Raw genomic sequence first — 15622 nt, forward strand, 5'->3', positions numbered from 1 at the left:
CTAGAAATAGTACTGTTAGGAGATCTGGAGAGACCGGGTCAGTCAATTACTCCAAGACCGGGTCAGTCGATCTTGGAGGGTTCGAGTTCAGGTTTTTTGGCCTGGTGGTAGATTGGTCAACATGCCCTTGAGCAGGGCATTGACCCTGGATGCTTCAGTTTGTCACTCTGAATGAGAGTCTGTTGGATGACTGGTATGATGTAGTTGTTGAATGGGAGTCTGTTGGATGACTGGTATGATGTAGTTGTTGAATGGGAGTCTGTTGGATGACTGGTATGATGTAGTTGTTGAATGGGAGTCTGTTGGATGACTGGTATGATGTAGTTGTTGAGCGGCTTCACTGCAAGTATATTGTATGTTTCGAATATTCAATTTAAAAATGTCTACAAATATAATTCCATTTAGACATTATGGGCTATTGTGTGTAGGTCAGTGTGACACAAATCTCAATTTAATCCATTTTAAATTTAGGCTGTAACACAACAAAATGTTGACAAAGTCAAGGTGTGTGAATACCTTCTGAAGGAAATGTAAATAGCATGCAGAATTCATAATATTAATAATACACAATTACATTTGGGCAATTGTAGCTTGTGATGGAGAACAGCCTAACCTGTCCAATTATTGGTGTTCTCTTTGGTAACTTCTGCGCCATGTCTTAGAAGCACTCTCACTGACTCCAGGTGTCCCAGCGACACAGCCAAGTGGAGTGGTGTCCTTCCCCTGGGATCCACAGCCTCAATGTCATTCTGAAAGAAAGAAATAAACACTGCAATGCCTTCAAAAGCAAATAGCCTAGCTACCTAAATAGAATTGCACATCAGATTGACATCATACACACTGGAAGCCATAGAGATCCTTTAAAATTATTAGCCAACTTTCTTATTCCTAATTCTATGCTGGAAGCTATAGATACAATGCCTGTTAAAGACTCAACTGGCAACAAAAACAAATAATTCCAATGGAGTAAAACCACCATATATATTTGGGTTATGATAGGGAAAGACAGTTATAAGCTTGAGGCGTTTCTATTCTTCAAGAATCAGTGGGTACCTGGGGTGTATTCATTAGTCGGTAGCTAAATGTTTTGCAACGGAAATTGTTTACTCTAAACTAGGGATGGGCACACTTATTTGAATATCTGAATGGATATTAATATTTGATTACTTATTCATTTTGAGAAAAGAATGGCCTATAATATATATTTTTTAAAGGATTTGTCTAAAATTAAATGATCTATGTGATATTGCTACACAGCTTACAGCGATAGACCATTACATTCAACATTTTAATAAAACAGCTTTATGAACGTTTTATAAGTGAGCCTATATCGGTAGGCTACAATGATCAACCAACAGATAGGCTGTTGTTTCATATGAATGGAGTTCAGTGGAGGCTGGTGGGAGGAGCAATTGAAGGATGGGCTCATTGTAATAGCTGGAATGGGATAGGCGGAACTGATTCAAACATGTGATTTCCATATGTTTGATACCACTACATTCCTGTCATCCTATAGCTCTTCCCACCAGCCTCCACTGATTGAGTTGTTGTGGACAAGGACTGGAGAGTGCAGCAAAATAGTCTCAATTAGCTTTATTATTTTAGCTAGCTGGCTACTGTAGTTAACTAGCTTCTTTACAAATGATTTGATGCAGTCAAGACAGGCACTACCTGATGGTATGATAGATAAACTCATCTATGGCAGCAACAAGTTTGTCTAAGTAGCGAGTCAGTTTAGCTACTTTCTCTCGCGCTGTGCCACACACATACTGTCACACACAGGCCCCTGCTCCTCTCTCGCCCCTCCCCCACCAGCGCACCGACTCCATCTCTCTCTCTCCATTGAAGTTAACCCAAAGTATTTCAACTATCCGGTTATCCAAAAAAATCTCATATTATTTGAATACTGAAATCATTTAAAAATGCCCATCCCTACTCCAAATGGAAAATATTTTGCAATGAAATCGAGAGTTTCTATTGGTAGGGACGTCAAACATTCAAGTTGCTGCACAGACACTACGGAGGCTTTAGTCTAGAGTGTCCGGTTTAAACATTTAGAAGAATTACTCATCAAGATGACATAAGATCGAGTGTTATGACATAAATGCAGAAAGTAAACAGCATAGTGGGTCAATTTCCGCAACAACTAAGAGCATTGAAACACAAGGCTCAACTTCTCTGTCGTTTTTGGGCCCTGCCTACCTTGCTGTGAATAGCGTGATGTGATCCCTTGCACATGCGCAGATACCATGTGACTGTGAGAGCTAAGTCTTGCATTTCACGCATCTCGATATTTGTGGTTCTCTTGCTAACATCATTTCCCGGAGTCTTCCATTAAAGCTGCAATATGTAACTTTTTTGGGCGACCCACCAAATTCACATAGAAAAATCTGTCACTCATTGAAAGCAAGTCTAGGTAGGGGTATATATATTCTATGTGCACTATTTCTATACTTCCCAAAAATAATAGAAATGGAAAATTAACTATGGATTCTAACTCTCAAATGGCATGGACAATTCGGGGCGGACTCTTTATGGACCCATTTCCTGTATACAATACACTGAAGTCACGCACAGACTCTTGGCTGCAGTAAGAAAGCCATCCCCATTCAACATAACCTAGATTTACAATTTTATTACTTCTAAACAAAAATAACTACACTACCGTTCAACAAGTTTGGGGCCACTTAGAAATGTCCTTGTTTTTAAAAGAAAAGCACCTTTTTTGTCCATTAAAATAACACCAAATTGATCAGAAATACAGTGTAGACATTGTTAATGTTGTAAATGACTATTGTAGCTGGAAACGGCTGATTTGTTTATGGAATATCTACATAGGAGTACAGAGGTCTTTTGCAATTATGTTAGCACAGCTGAAACTGTTGTGCTGTTAAATAAGCAATAAAACGGGCCTTCTTTAGACTAGTTGAGTATCTGGAGCATCAGCATTTGTTGTTTCGATTAGAGGCTCAAAATGGCCAGGAACAAAGGACTTTCTTCTGAAACTCGTCAGTCTGTTCTTGTTCTGAGAAATGAAGGCTATTCCATGTGAGAAATTGCCAAGAAATGTCATTTTATTGGACTTTTTTTTTGCCTTTCTTTCAAAAACAAAGGACATTTCTAAGTGACCCCAAGCTGAAGTGTTTAAAAAAAAGTATAATGCAGTTGATTTGCGATGAGACATAAAGTTACCACATTATATCAAGCCTTAAAATCCTATTTTAATCCAAAATGTGTGAAATGCACTCAAAAGCAACATGCAAATAGAGTCTTTTTTTGCTGCCATTCTATAAGAACTCCCCAGTGCTCTGCCACCAACTTGCGAGCATCACCCCTGTGCGGCAATGTTTGCAAACACAGAAAGTGGTCTATAAAAGTTGCTGGCCACACACCAATACACAGATTTGACAGTCCAACTGTCACTTAAAGGTAAACTTCACCAGTTATTAAACTTCAAAATCATAAAATAGTTATTTTACTCTGGACGGTTCTGACCTAGAATATAATAATAATAATAATAATAATAAATGCCATTTAGCAGACGCTTTTATCCAAAGCGACTTACAGTCATGTGTGCATACATTCTGTGGACAACTACAAATACCTAGGTGTCTGGCTAGACTGTAAACTCTCTTTCCAGACTCATATCAAACATCTCCAATCCAAAATCAAATCAGCTTTCTATTTCGCAACAAAGCCACCTTCACTCACGCTGCCAAACTTACCCTAGTAAAACTGACTACCATACCGATCCTCGACTTCAGCGATGTCATCTACAAAATAGCTTCCAATACTCTACTCAGCAAACTGGATGCAGTCTATCACAATGTCATCCATTTTGTTACCAAAGTCCCTTATACCACCCACCACTGCGAACTGTGTGCTCGAGTCGGCTGGCCCTCGCTACATATTCGTCGCCAGACTCACTGGCTCCATGTCATCTATAAGTCTATGCTAGGTAAAGCTCCGCCTTACCTCAGCTCACTGGTCACGATAACAACACCCACCCGTAGCACGCGCTCCAGCAGGTATATCTCAATTGTCGTCCCCAAAGCCAGCACCTCCTTTGGCCGCCTTTCCTTACAGTTCTCTGCTGTGAGTGACTGGAAAGAATGGCAAAAATCGCTGAAGCTGGACACTTTCATTTCCCTCACTAACTTTAAATATCAGCTATCTGAGCAGCTGTACACAGTCCATCTGTATGCACAACACCGAACGCACTGCAACTGCCTCTGCAATGCAATGCTGCAAGGCATACGCAACGTTTCATTGGAAATGAATGTAATTCTGGTGTACCAAAACGCAATGACGCTGTCGGCGTAACTTTTTTTTTAAATAGCCCAAATTTAAAATGGGTTATATTCCGATTTTTGGTCACTGACCTACACACAACACCCCATCATGTCAAAGTGGAATTATGTTAATGTTTTTATTAATACAGATGAATTAAAAATAAAAATCTGAAATGTCTTCAGTCAATAAGTATGCAACCCTTTTGTTATGGCAAACCTAAATCAGTTCTGGAGTAAAATTGTGCTTAACAAGTCACATTTTACATTGCATGGACTCACTCTGTGTGCAATAATAGTGTTTAATATGATTTTTGAATGACTAACTCAACTCTACCCCACACACACACACAATTACCTGTAAGGTCTCTCAGTCGAGCAGTGAATTTCAAACACAGTTTCAACCACAATGACTAGGGAGGTTTGCCAATGGCTCGCAAAGAAGGGCACATATTGGTAGATGGGTTAAATTTTTTAAAAGCAGACACTGAATATCCCTTTGAGCATGGTGAAGTTATTAAATAGACTTTGGATGGCGGACCAATAAAACCCAGCCACTAAAATTTACAGGCATACTTCCTAACTCAGTTGCCAGGCAGAAAGGACACGCTCAGGGATTTCACCATGAGACCAATGGGGACTTTAAAACAGTTACAGTATCAGTCAAAAGTTTGGACACGCCTACTCACTTAAGGGTTTTTCCTTTATTTGTACTATTTTCTACATTGTAGAATAATAGTGAACACATCAAAACTATGAAATAACACATATGGAAACATGTAGTAACCAAAAAAAAGTTATCCAAATCAAATATTTTACATTTGAGATTCTTCAAAGTAGCCACCCTTTGCCTTGATGAAAGCTTTGCACATTATTGGCATTCTCTCAACCAGCTTCATGAGGTAGTCACCTGGAATGCATTTCAATTAACAGGTGTGCCTTGTTAAAAGTTCATTTGTGGAATTTCTTTCCTTTTTAATGAGGTCGAGCCAATCAGTTATGTTGTGACTAGGTAGGGGTGGTACACAGAAGAGCCATATTTGGTAAAATACCAAGTCCATATTATGGCAAGAACAGCTCAAATAAGCAAAGAGAAACAACATTACTTTAAGTAGTCCATCATTACTTTAAGACATGAAGGTCAGTCAATCCGGAACATTCCAAGAACTTTTAAAGTTTCTTCAAGTGCAGTCGCAAAAACCATCAAGCTCTATGATGAAACTGGCTCTCATGAGGACCACCACAGGAAAGACCCTGAGTTACCTCTGCTGCAGAGGATAAATTCATTAGTTACCAACCTCAGAAACTGCAGCTCAAATGAATGATTCACAGAGTTCAAGCAACAGACAGATCTCAACATCAACTGTTCAGAAGAGACTGTGTGAATCAGGCCTTCATGGTTGAATTGCTGAAAAGAAACCACTACTAAAGGACACCAATAAGAAGAGAATTGCTTGGGCCAAGAAACACGAGCAATGGACATGAGTCCAAATTTGAGATTTTTGGTTCCAACCAAAGTGTCTTAGTGAGACGCAGAGAAGGTGAACAGATGATATCTGCATGTGTGGTTCCCACCGTGAAGCATGGAGGAGGAGGTGTGATGGTGTTGGGGTGCTTTGCTGGTGACACTGTCAGTGCTTTATTTAGAATTCAAGGCACACTTAACAAGCATGGCTACCACAGCATTCTACAGCGATAAGCCATCCCATCTCGTTTGCGTTTAGTGGAACTATCATTTGTTTTTCAACAGGTCAATGACCCAACACACCTCCAGACTGTGTAAGGGCTATTTGACGAAGAAGGAGAGTGATGGAGTGCTGCATCAGATGACCTGGCCTCCACAATCACCCGACCTCAACCCAATTGAGATGGTTAGGGATGAGTTGGACCGCAGAGTGAAGGAAAAGCAGCCAACAATTGCTCAGCATATGTGGGAACTCCTTCAACACTGTTGAAAAATCATTTCAGGTGAAGCTGGTTGAGAGAATGCCAATATTGTGTAAAGCTGTCATCAACGAAGGGTGGCTACTTTGAAAAATATAAAATATATTTAGATTTGTTTAACACTTATTTGGTTACTACATGATTCCATAGGTGTTATTTCATAGTGTTGATGTCTTCGCTATTATTCTACAATGTAGAAAATATTTAAAAAATTAAGAAAAACCTTTGAATTAGAAGGTGTGTCCAAACTGTTGACTGGTACTGTACATAAGTTAATGGCTGTGATAGGAGAAAACTGAGGATGGATCAACAACATTGTAGTTACTCCACAATACTAACCTTAATTGACAGAGTGAAAAGAAGGAAGCCTGTACAGAATATTTCAAAAATATTTATCCTGTTTGGAGCAAGGCAAGTTAATAATGCAAAAAAATCTTGCAAAGCAATTAACTTTTTGTCCCGAATACAAAGTGTTATGTTTGGGACATATCTAATACAACACAACACATTACTGAGTACCACTCTCCATATTTTCAAGCATAGTGCATCATGTTATGGGTATGCTTGTAATAGTTAAGGACTGGGGAGTTTTTCCAGGATAAAATTGTTTCAGTCTGCTTTCCACCAGACACTGGGCAAGTCCTTTCAGCAGGACAATTGCCTAAACACAAGGCCAAATCTACACTGGAGTTGCTTACCAAGAAGACAGTGAATGTTCCTAAGTGGCCGATTTACAGTTTTGACTTAAATCTGCATGAGAATCTATGGCAAGACTTGAAAGAGAATATCTTGCAATGATCAAAAACCAACTTGACAGAACTGGAATATTTTTTTGAAGAATAATGGGCAAATATTGTACAATCCAGGTGTGCAAAGCTTTTGGAGACTTACCCCAAAAGACTCACCGCTGTAATCGCTGCCAAAGATTATTTTAACATGCATTGACTCAGAATGTGAATACTTATGAAGATGAGTTATTTTTGCAATTCATTTTCAATACATTTGCAAAAATGTCTAAAAACAAGTTTTCACTTTGACATTATGGGGTATTGTGTATTATATAATAGGAGCATTTTTTTGTTTGTTGATTTAATCCATTTTGAATTCAGGCTGTAACAACAAAATGTGTAATAAGTCAAGGGATATGAATACTTTCTGAAGGCACTGTATGTGTAGATAGTACATTTTATGTTTAGGTTTTCAATATACAAAAAGGTTTTCAATATATAAAACAAACTGTTTCTGCATATTAGTCATTAATATGGGCACTTTTAAACAGTTGACATTGGGCTATTTATCCAAATGTCTCGTCAACAGGAAGCAGAGACGGCATACATTTGTTATTACATTTTAGGAATATAAATTGAACTTTCAACATTAATTTCCAATTGTATTGTACTTAAAATCAGGTCAAAGCTACTGAATGAGTCTAAAAACATGCTGCTAGTTATTTATTTTGATGAACAGTGAACAATTTCAAAGATTTTACTGAATGAACATTCATTTATTTGGCAACAGCTCTGGTGGATATGGCTGCAGTCAGCATGCCAATTACACACTCCCTCAAAACTTGAGACATATGTGGCAGGCATTGTGTTGTGTGACAAAACTGCACATTTTAGTGTGACCTTTTATTGTCCCCAGAACAAGATGTGTAATGATCATGCTGTTTAATCAGCTTCTTGATATGTCGGGTGGATGGAATATTTTGGCAATGCTCACTAAGAGGGATATCAACAAATTAAGAGAAAGACTTTTGTGGATATGGAACAGCTAATGAAACATGGGACCCACACTTCGCATATTGCTTTCAAATTTTTGTTCAGTGTAGACCCGAGATCACAAAAATGGGTTTGCCTTGCCTACTATTGGACAAGTTCTGGTGTGTAATCATTACCCCAAGCAACAAAAACAAGTGTTTATATTGGACACATTCAGGTAGGTCCCGCCCTCTTTGCAAAACCTGTCCAATAGAAACGTTTTGTAAGTTTTTGGTGTTATGATTACACCGGGAGAGGAAGAGGAAAAGAAAGGACCAACTTGAAAGAATCTGTCTCCTTCCAGCAGGTAGCTTTAAAAATATATATATTTTGCCAACCAAGCAATAAGTTTTGTATGGATGTCAATGAGTGTGTCGAATTTGGTCAACAAAAAAATGATAGTTTGATTGCTATGTGATGTTTATTTGATCTAATAGAAGTTTCATAATGATTATGTTTTTACGACTGTACTGATATAAGTGGGACCGAGTGGCGCATCGGTCTAAGCCAGTGGGCCACTCCATGGCGCACAATTGGCCCAGCGTCGTCCAGGTTAGGGGAGGGTTTGGCCGGGCTAGGCCATCATTGTAAATAACAATTTGTTCTTAACTGACATGCCTAGTTAAATAAAGGTTAAATAAAAAGTGGGACACATGACATCCCGGCAAATTTGAGAAAAAACACTATCGGAGTTGTCTCGAGATGGCTATGCATATTTATAGCATCAGGTATCAGCATAGCTTTTCATTCATTTATTATTTTTATTTGTTATTAACAAGAGGAATAGTCACATGCAAACAAACATAAATAACCTATTTACATTGCCAGGAATCCTAAACAAACAAATAATTTTCATTAAAAATACAACAGGTTTGAATTGCCTTTTTGTTTTTCATTTTAGTTGACTAGTGCCATATTGTTTAATCAAATCAAATTTTATTTGTCACATACACATGGTTAGCAGATGTTAATGAGAGTGTAGCGAAATGCTTGTGCTTCTAGTTCCGACAATGCAGTAATAACCAACAAGTAATCTAACTAACAATTCCTAAACTACTGTCTTATACACAGTGTAAGGGGATAAAGAATATGTACATAAGGATATATGAATGAGTGATGGTACAGAGCAGCATAGGCAAGATACAGTAGATGGTATCGAGTACAGTATATACATATAAGATGAGTATGTAAACAAAGTGGCATAGTTAATGTGGCTAGTGATACCTGTATTACATAAGGATGCAGTCGATGATATAGAGTACACTATATACGTATGCATATGAGATGAATAATGTAGGGTAAGTAACATTATATAAGGTAGCATTGTTTACAGTGGCTAGTGATATATTTACATCATTCCCATCAATTCCCATTATTAAAGTGGCTGGAGTTGAGTCAGTGTCAGTGTGTTGGCAGTGGCCACTCAATGTTAGTGGTGGCTGTTTAACAGTCTGATGGCCTTGAGATAGAAGCTGTTTTTCAGTCTCTCGGTCCCAGCTTTGATGCACCTGTACTGACCTCGCCTTCTGGATGATAGCGGGGTGAACAGGCAGTGGCTCGGGTGGTTGATGTCCTTGATGATCTTTATGGCCTTCCTGTAACATCGGGTGGTGTAGGTGTCCTGGAGGGCAGGTAGTTTGCCCCCGGTGATGCGTTGTGCAGACCTCACTACCCTCTGGAGAGCCTTACGGTTGACGGCGGAGCAGTTGCCGTACCAGGCGGTGATACAGCCCGCCAGGATGCTCTCGATTGTGCATCTGTAGAAGTTTGTGAGTGCTTTTGGTGACAAGCCGAATTTCTTCAGCCTCCTGAGGTTGAAGAGGCGCTGCTGCGCCTTCTTCACGATGCTGTCTGTGTGAGTGGACCAATTCAGTTTGTCTGTGATATGTATGCCGAGGAACTTAAAACTTGCTACCCTCTCCACTACTGTTCCATCGATGTGGATAGGGGGGTGTTCCCTCTGCTGTTTCCTGAAGTCCACAATCATCTCCTTAGTTTTGTTAACGTTGAGTGTGAGGTTATTTTCCTGACACCACACTCCGAGGGCCCTCACCTCCTCCCTGTAGGCCGTCTCGTCGTTGTTGGTAATCAAGCCTACCACTGTTGTGTCGTCCGCAAACTTGATGATTGAGTTGGAGGCGTGCGTGGCCACGCAGTCGTGGGTGAACAGGGAGTACAGGAGGGCTCAGAACGCACCCTTGTGGGGCCCCAGTGTTGAGGATCAGAGGGGAGGAGATGTTGTTACCTACCCTCACCACCTGGGGGCAGCCCGTCAGGAAGTCCAGTACCCAGTTGCACAGGGCGGGGTCGAGACCCAGGGTCTCGAGCTTGATGACGAGCTTGGATGGTACTATGGTGTTGAATGCCGAGCTGTAGTCGATGAACAGCATTCTCACATAGGTATTCCTCTTGTCCAGGTGGGTTAGGGCAGTGTGCAGTGTGGTTGAGATTGCATCGTCTGTGGACCTATTTGGGCGGTAAGCAAATTGGAGTGGGTCTAGGGTGTCAGGTAGGGTGGAGGTGATATGGTCCTTGACTAGTCTCTCAAAGCACTTCATGATGACGGAAGTGAGTGCTACGGGGCGGTAGTCGTTTAGCTCAGTTACCTTAGCTTTCTTGGGAACAGGAACAATGGTGGCCCTCTTGAAGCATGTGGGAACAGCAGACTGGTATAGGGATTGATTGAATATGTCCGTAAACACACCGGCCAGCTGGTCTGCGCATGCTCTGAGGGCGCGGCTGGGGATGCCGTCTGGGCCTGCAGCCTTGCGAGGGTTAACACGTTTAAATGTCTTACTCACCTCTGCTGCAGTGAAGGAGAGACCACATGTTTTAGTTGCAGGCCGTGTCAGTGGCACTGTATTGTCCTCAAAGCGGGCCAAAAAGTTATTTAGTCTGCCTGGGAGCAAGACATCCTGATCCGTGACTGGGCTGGATTTCTTCCTGTAGTCCGTGATTGACTGTAGACCCTGCCACATGCCTCTTGTGTCTGAGCCGTTGAATTGAGATTCTACTTTGTCTCTGTACTGACGCTTAGCTTGTTTGATAGCCTTGCGGAGGGAATAGCTGCACTGTTTTTATTCGGTCATGTTACCAGACACCTTGCCCTGATTAAAAGCAGTGGTTCTCGCTTTCAGTTTCACGCGAATGCTGCCATCAATCCACGGTTTCTGGTTAGGGAATGTTTTAATCGTTGCTATGGGAACGACATCTTCAACGCACGTTCTAATGAACTCGCACACCGAATCAGCATATTCGTCAATGTTGTTATCTGACGCAATACGAAACATATCCCAGTCCACGTGATGGAAGCAGTCTTGGAGTGTGGAGTCAGCTTGGTCGGACCAGCGTTGGACAGACCTCAGCGTGGGAGCCTCTAGTTTTAGTTTCTGTCTGTAGGCAGGGATCAGCAAAATGGAGTCGTGGTCAGCTTTTCCGAAAGGGGGGCGGGGCCTTATATGCGTCACGAAAGTTAGAGTAACAATGATCCAAGGTTTTTCCACCCCTGGTTGCGCAATCGATATGCTGATAAAATTTAGGGAGTCTTGTTTTCAGATTAGCCTTGTTAAAATCCCCAGCTACAATGAATGCAGCCTCCGGATAAATGGTTTCCAGTTTGCAAAGAGTTAAATAAAGTTTGTTCAGAGCCATCGATGTGTCTGCTTGGGGGGGATATATACGGCTGTGATTATAATCGAAGAGAATTCTCTTGGTAGATAATGCGGTCTACATTTGATTGTGAGGAATTCTAAATCAGGTGAACAGAAGGATTTGAGTTCCTGTCATCACACCATGTCTCGTTAGCCATAAGGCATACGCCCCCGCCCCTCTTCTTATCAGAAAGGTGTTTGTTTCTGTCGGCGCGATGCGTGGAGAAACCCGTTGGCTGCACCGCTTCGGATAGCGTCTCTCCAGTGAGCCATGTTTCCGTGAAGCACAGAACGTTACAGTCTCTGATGTCCCTCTGGAATGCTACCCTTGCTCGGATTTCATCAACCTTGTTGTCTAGAGACTGGACATTGGCAAGAAGAATGCTAGGGAGTGGTGCACGGTGTGCCCGTCTCCGGAGTCTGACCAGAAGACCGCCTCGTTTCCCTCTTTTTCGGAGTCGTTTTTTTGGGTCGCTGCATGCGATCCATTCCGTTGTCCTGTTTGTAAGGCAGAACACAGGATCCGCGTCGCGAAAAACATATTCTTGGTCTTACTGATGGTGAGTTGACGCTGATCTTATATTCAGTAGTTCTTCTCGACTGTATGTAATGAAACCTAAGATGACCTGGGGTACTAATGTAAGAAATAACACGTAAAAAAACAAAAAACTGCATAATTTCCTAGGAACGAAGCGAGGCGGCCATCTCTGTCGGAAAACAGTTAAGTTTTGAATTAGACCATTTGTATATGAAACGGACCTAATATTATTAGCAGTTGAATGAATCATACTACATCTTTATCAATGTCAGAATTTTTTAAATAAATTATATCAAAACCATTAAATTGAATAACTGGTCCTGTTTTCTTTGTAAGAAAGTTCTATATGTCAATCCCAAAAAGTATACTATAAATACAGGCAAAAAAACAAATGAAAAATGGTCTCCTTCTCCATTCCACAGAAATCACAATTATAGTCAACATTCAGCTTGAATCTTTCCAAAACATGTTTCACAGGATACATTCTATGTAATATTTTAAATGAAACGTCTTTCACCTTGTTACTGATACAATATTGCTTCGCAATTTTCCATGCTTTCCCCCATTGTATATCATCACCATAGACATTCAACCAAAAAATATTGCTGAGGGAATTGTAGTATCACAAAAAATATTCCTAATCTGTTTATTACTACATTTACCTTTGAGGATGTTAATATTGCAAATGAATATATTTGAATGTAAATCTGTTACTTACATCAAACACAGAGGAATAAAAAATAAAATAAAATACAACACCCCTTGGAATTGCATTAAAAATGATTTTGGGGTTATTGGAATTCGAAACTTATCAAGAAATTCCCCATATGAGAGTAGATATCCATCCTCATTCAGTAACTGACCAACCAAAATAATTGTATTCTCAAACCAGTTTAGAAAAAAATACTTGTTTTTAAATCGTATATCTTTGTTGTTCCATAGAAAGTATCTGTGAGGGGAATTTGTAAGTCGCTCTGGATAAGAGCGTCTGCTAAATGACTTAAATGTAAATGTAATGTAATGGAATAATTTTGTTTATATGCTAACATCCAAGCTAAAAGTGTCTCCTTATGGAATTTGGCCAATTTTACTGGGATTTTATCAACATCAAAATTACACCAAAGCAGAAATTCATTCCAAATACTGTTCTGGTTCTCAATATACTTCAGATTCCAATTTATTTTAAAAGTATTATTTAGAGTATTGAAATATAAAACCTCAAGAACTCCTTGTTCTTGGGTAATACTGAGAATATCTTTCCGTAGATAATGAGGCTTGTTCCTCCAAATAAAATTATAAAACAATCTTCTCAGTCCTTTACAATTTTAGGGGGTAAGTCAAGTGATAACAAGACATAAACCGTTAACCTTTCGCTTTGGACAATAAAACCCGACAATATAATGACATATCTCTCATTAACCAGAGGTTCAATTTCTTCTTTGTTTTCTCAATAATGGGGTTAAAGTTTAATTCACTCCTTTGTTTTTCATCCTTGCATACAACAATTACAAGATAAGTCACCTTATCTTTAATTGGGATACCATATACTTCCTGTAAAACACAGTCCTTGAGTGGAAATAAGACTGATTTATTGATATTAATTTTCAAACCTGAAACTATGGAAAAGTCTTCAATACAGGAAACTGCTTTAGAAACCTCATTCCTGTCTCTCAAAAATATGGTGGTATCATCAGCCAGTTGACATAGTTTAAATTCCTTGCCAAGTGCTGAAACACCTTGAAAATTCCATTTATTGATATGAAGAGCCATAATTTGAGTAACCAATTAAAAAAATTGACTAATTGGGCAGCCCTGCCTAATGCCACGGGATGTCCTGTGAGCTAATTTCACAGAGCTAGTACAAGCACTATACAAAGTTGGGAGTGCTTTAAAAAAAAACGCAAAAAAGTTATTGCTTTGAACATAAACTCATGCTCTACAGTGTCAAAGGCTTTATAAAAATCAACAAACATAAGAAAACTATCATCAAGGATGAGGTCATTATAGTCAATCATATCTAAGATCAACCTGATGTAATGACTAATGTGTCGACCATGCATAAAACCAGATTGTTCTTCATCAATTATATGATATAAGCCTTGTTTCATCCTCTTAGCAAATACAAATCATTTTTCATCATTATTGAAAAGCTATGGGCCTCCAGTTGTCTATATAAAGACTATCCTTATTAGCGTCGGGAATCAAATATATTACACCTTGCTTTAATAAGGAAGCCGGTAACTCCCTGTAGCATAGCATCTCTCTCCATTCAATACAGGCAGTTGACGTCAACAACTCCATCGAATATTCAAAAACAGATTACAATAATGAGATGTATCCACCAATCCAAATAAAGGAGAGACAGACAGCCCACCGTGCCGCTTTGTGGACAACTACCCCGATTGTTAGTGCGGAGAGACATGTAGTATCTTGTCAGTATTTCCATAATCTTTGGATCCTAAATTAAACGGTTTCCGGTAACGGTCTGCGACTAATGAACACACCCCTGGTGTCGTGTCGAACACCAGTTAATAGCCCATGCAAAGTGGAACGTATTTGCTAGAAGGCTGACTATTTGTTATGTTAAAATGCACGTGTATTATCTCGATCATTGTTGCAACATGGCATTCTGTGAACGGATATTATTGGAATTAGACCACTCAAATTGTATTGTTATGCATGTCAAACCAAGCAGCTAACGCCGGTAACTAGCAATAATTTAGCCAAGTAGCTAACGCTGGTTTCAGCCATTTTGAAGCAGATAGAGATGCAGCTAGAAAAATGTGAGTAGTTGTAGCTAGATCAGTGTCCATATGTTGACATACCTTTGTTGACTCGTTTTCCAAATTCCTGTAATCATTTTCCCAGACCAATGAATGTATTGGAAACTTCATCCTGAAATCTTCGTTGACCGCGGATAACATCTTCCCCCACTTCGAACTTCTAAATGTAGCTAGCGTATATTTACAGCCATGGACAACCTAAGCTAAACGTTCAAGTTGAAGAAATATGAATCAAGTCATCTCCATATTCCGTCAGGATTCATGTCAAATTTTGCTAGCCAACTTCTACAAAATAAAACTTTCGAAAAACAAGGAAGTGTCAAGTTGAGACTATTGTGATAGGGGTGTTTGAAATAAACTTTGTTCTACAAACCAATTTTGGCAGAGGATAAATATAGGATAAACTATTTTTCAGAGTAAATATAAGTGCAGGTATATATTTCTGGGGAAAAAACAAAGTTATGTTCAATATTTACTAATAATATAGTCCCCTTCTTGAAAAATGGATTGTTCCAAGCAAGGACGTGACCATTTACGCTATGGCCAGGGCAAGCAGGTCTTTACTCATTTGTGCCAAATAATTTTTCATAAATATAATTTGATTTAGTATGGTAAATATAGAAATATGCTTTAATATTGTAAGTGGTGCATGTTGCGT

General features: G+C 39.6%; 1 protein-coding gene across 3 annotated transcripts in view; it reads right to left on the reverse strand.

Moving 5' to 3' along the window:
- LOC124034556 (ankyrin repeat domain-containing protein 13A-like) overlaps positions 1–15364 on the reverse strand; it is a 41824-nt gene extending 26460 nt beyond the window's left edge. The window contains exons 1-2 of one of the 3 annotated variants that reach the window (XM_046347910.1): positions 15007–15364; positions 614–749 (exon numbers count right to left, since the gene is read on the reverse strand). In XM_046347910.1, coding sequence (XP_046203866.1) covers positions 614–749; positions 15007–15105 — 235 coding nt within the window. In that variant the 5' untranslated portion in view covers positions 15106–15364. Of the gene's footprint in view, positions 1–574; positions 750–15006 lie in introns of those variants that run through there. The other 2 variants (XM_046347909.1, XM_046347911.1) reach the window with 2 other exon arrangements.
- Between the last annotated feature and the right edge of the window lie 258 nt (positions 15365–15622).

Source organism: Oncorhynchus gorbuscha, linkage group LG04, assembly GCF_021184085.1.
Source record: "Oncorhynchus gorbuscha isolate QuinsamMale2020 ecotype Even-year linkage group LG04, OgorEven_v1.0, whole genome shotgun sequence".
Lineage (NCBI taxonomy): Eukaryota > Metazoa > Chordata > Actinopteri > Salmoniformes > Salmonidae > Oncorhynchus > Oncorhynchus gorbuscha.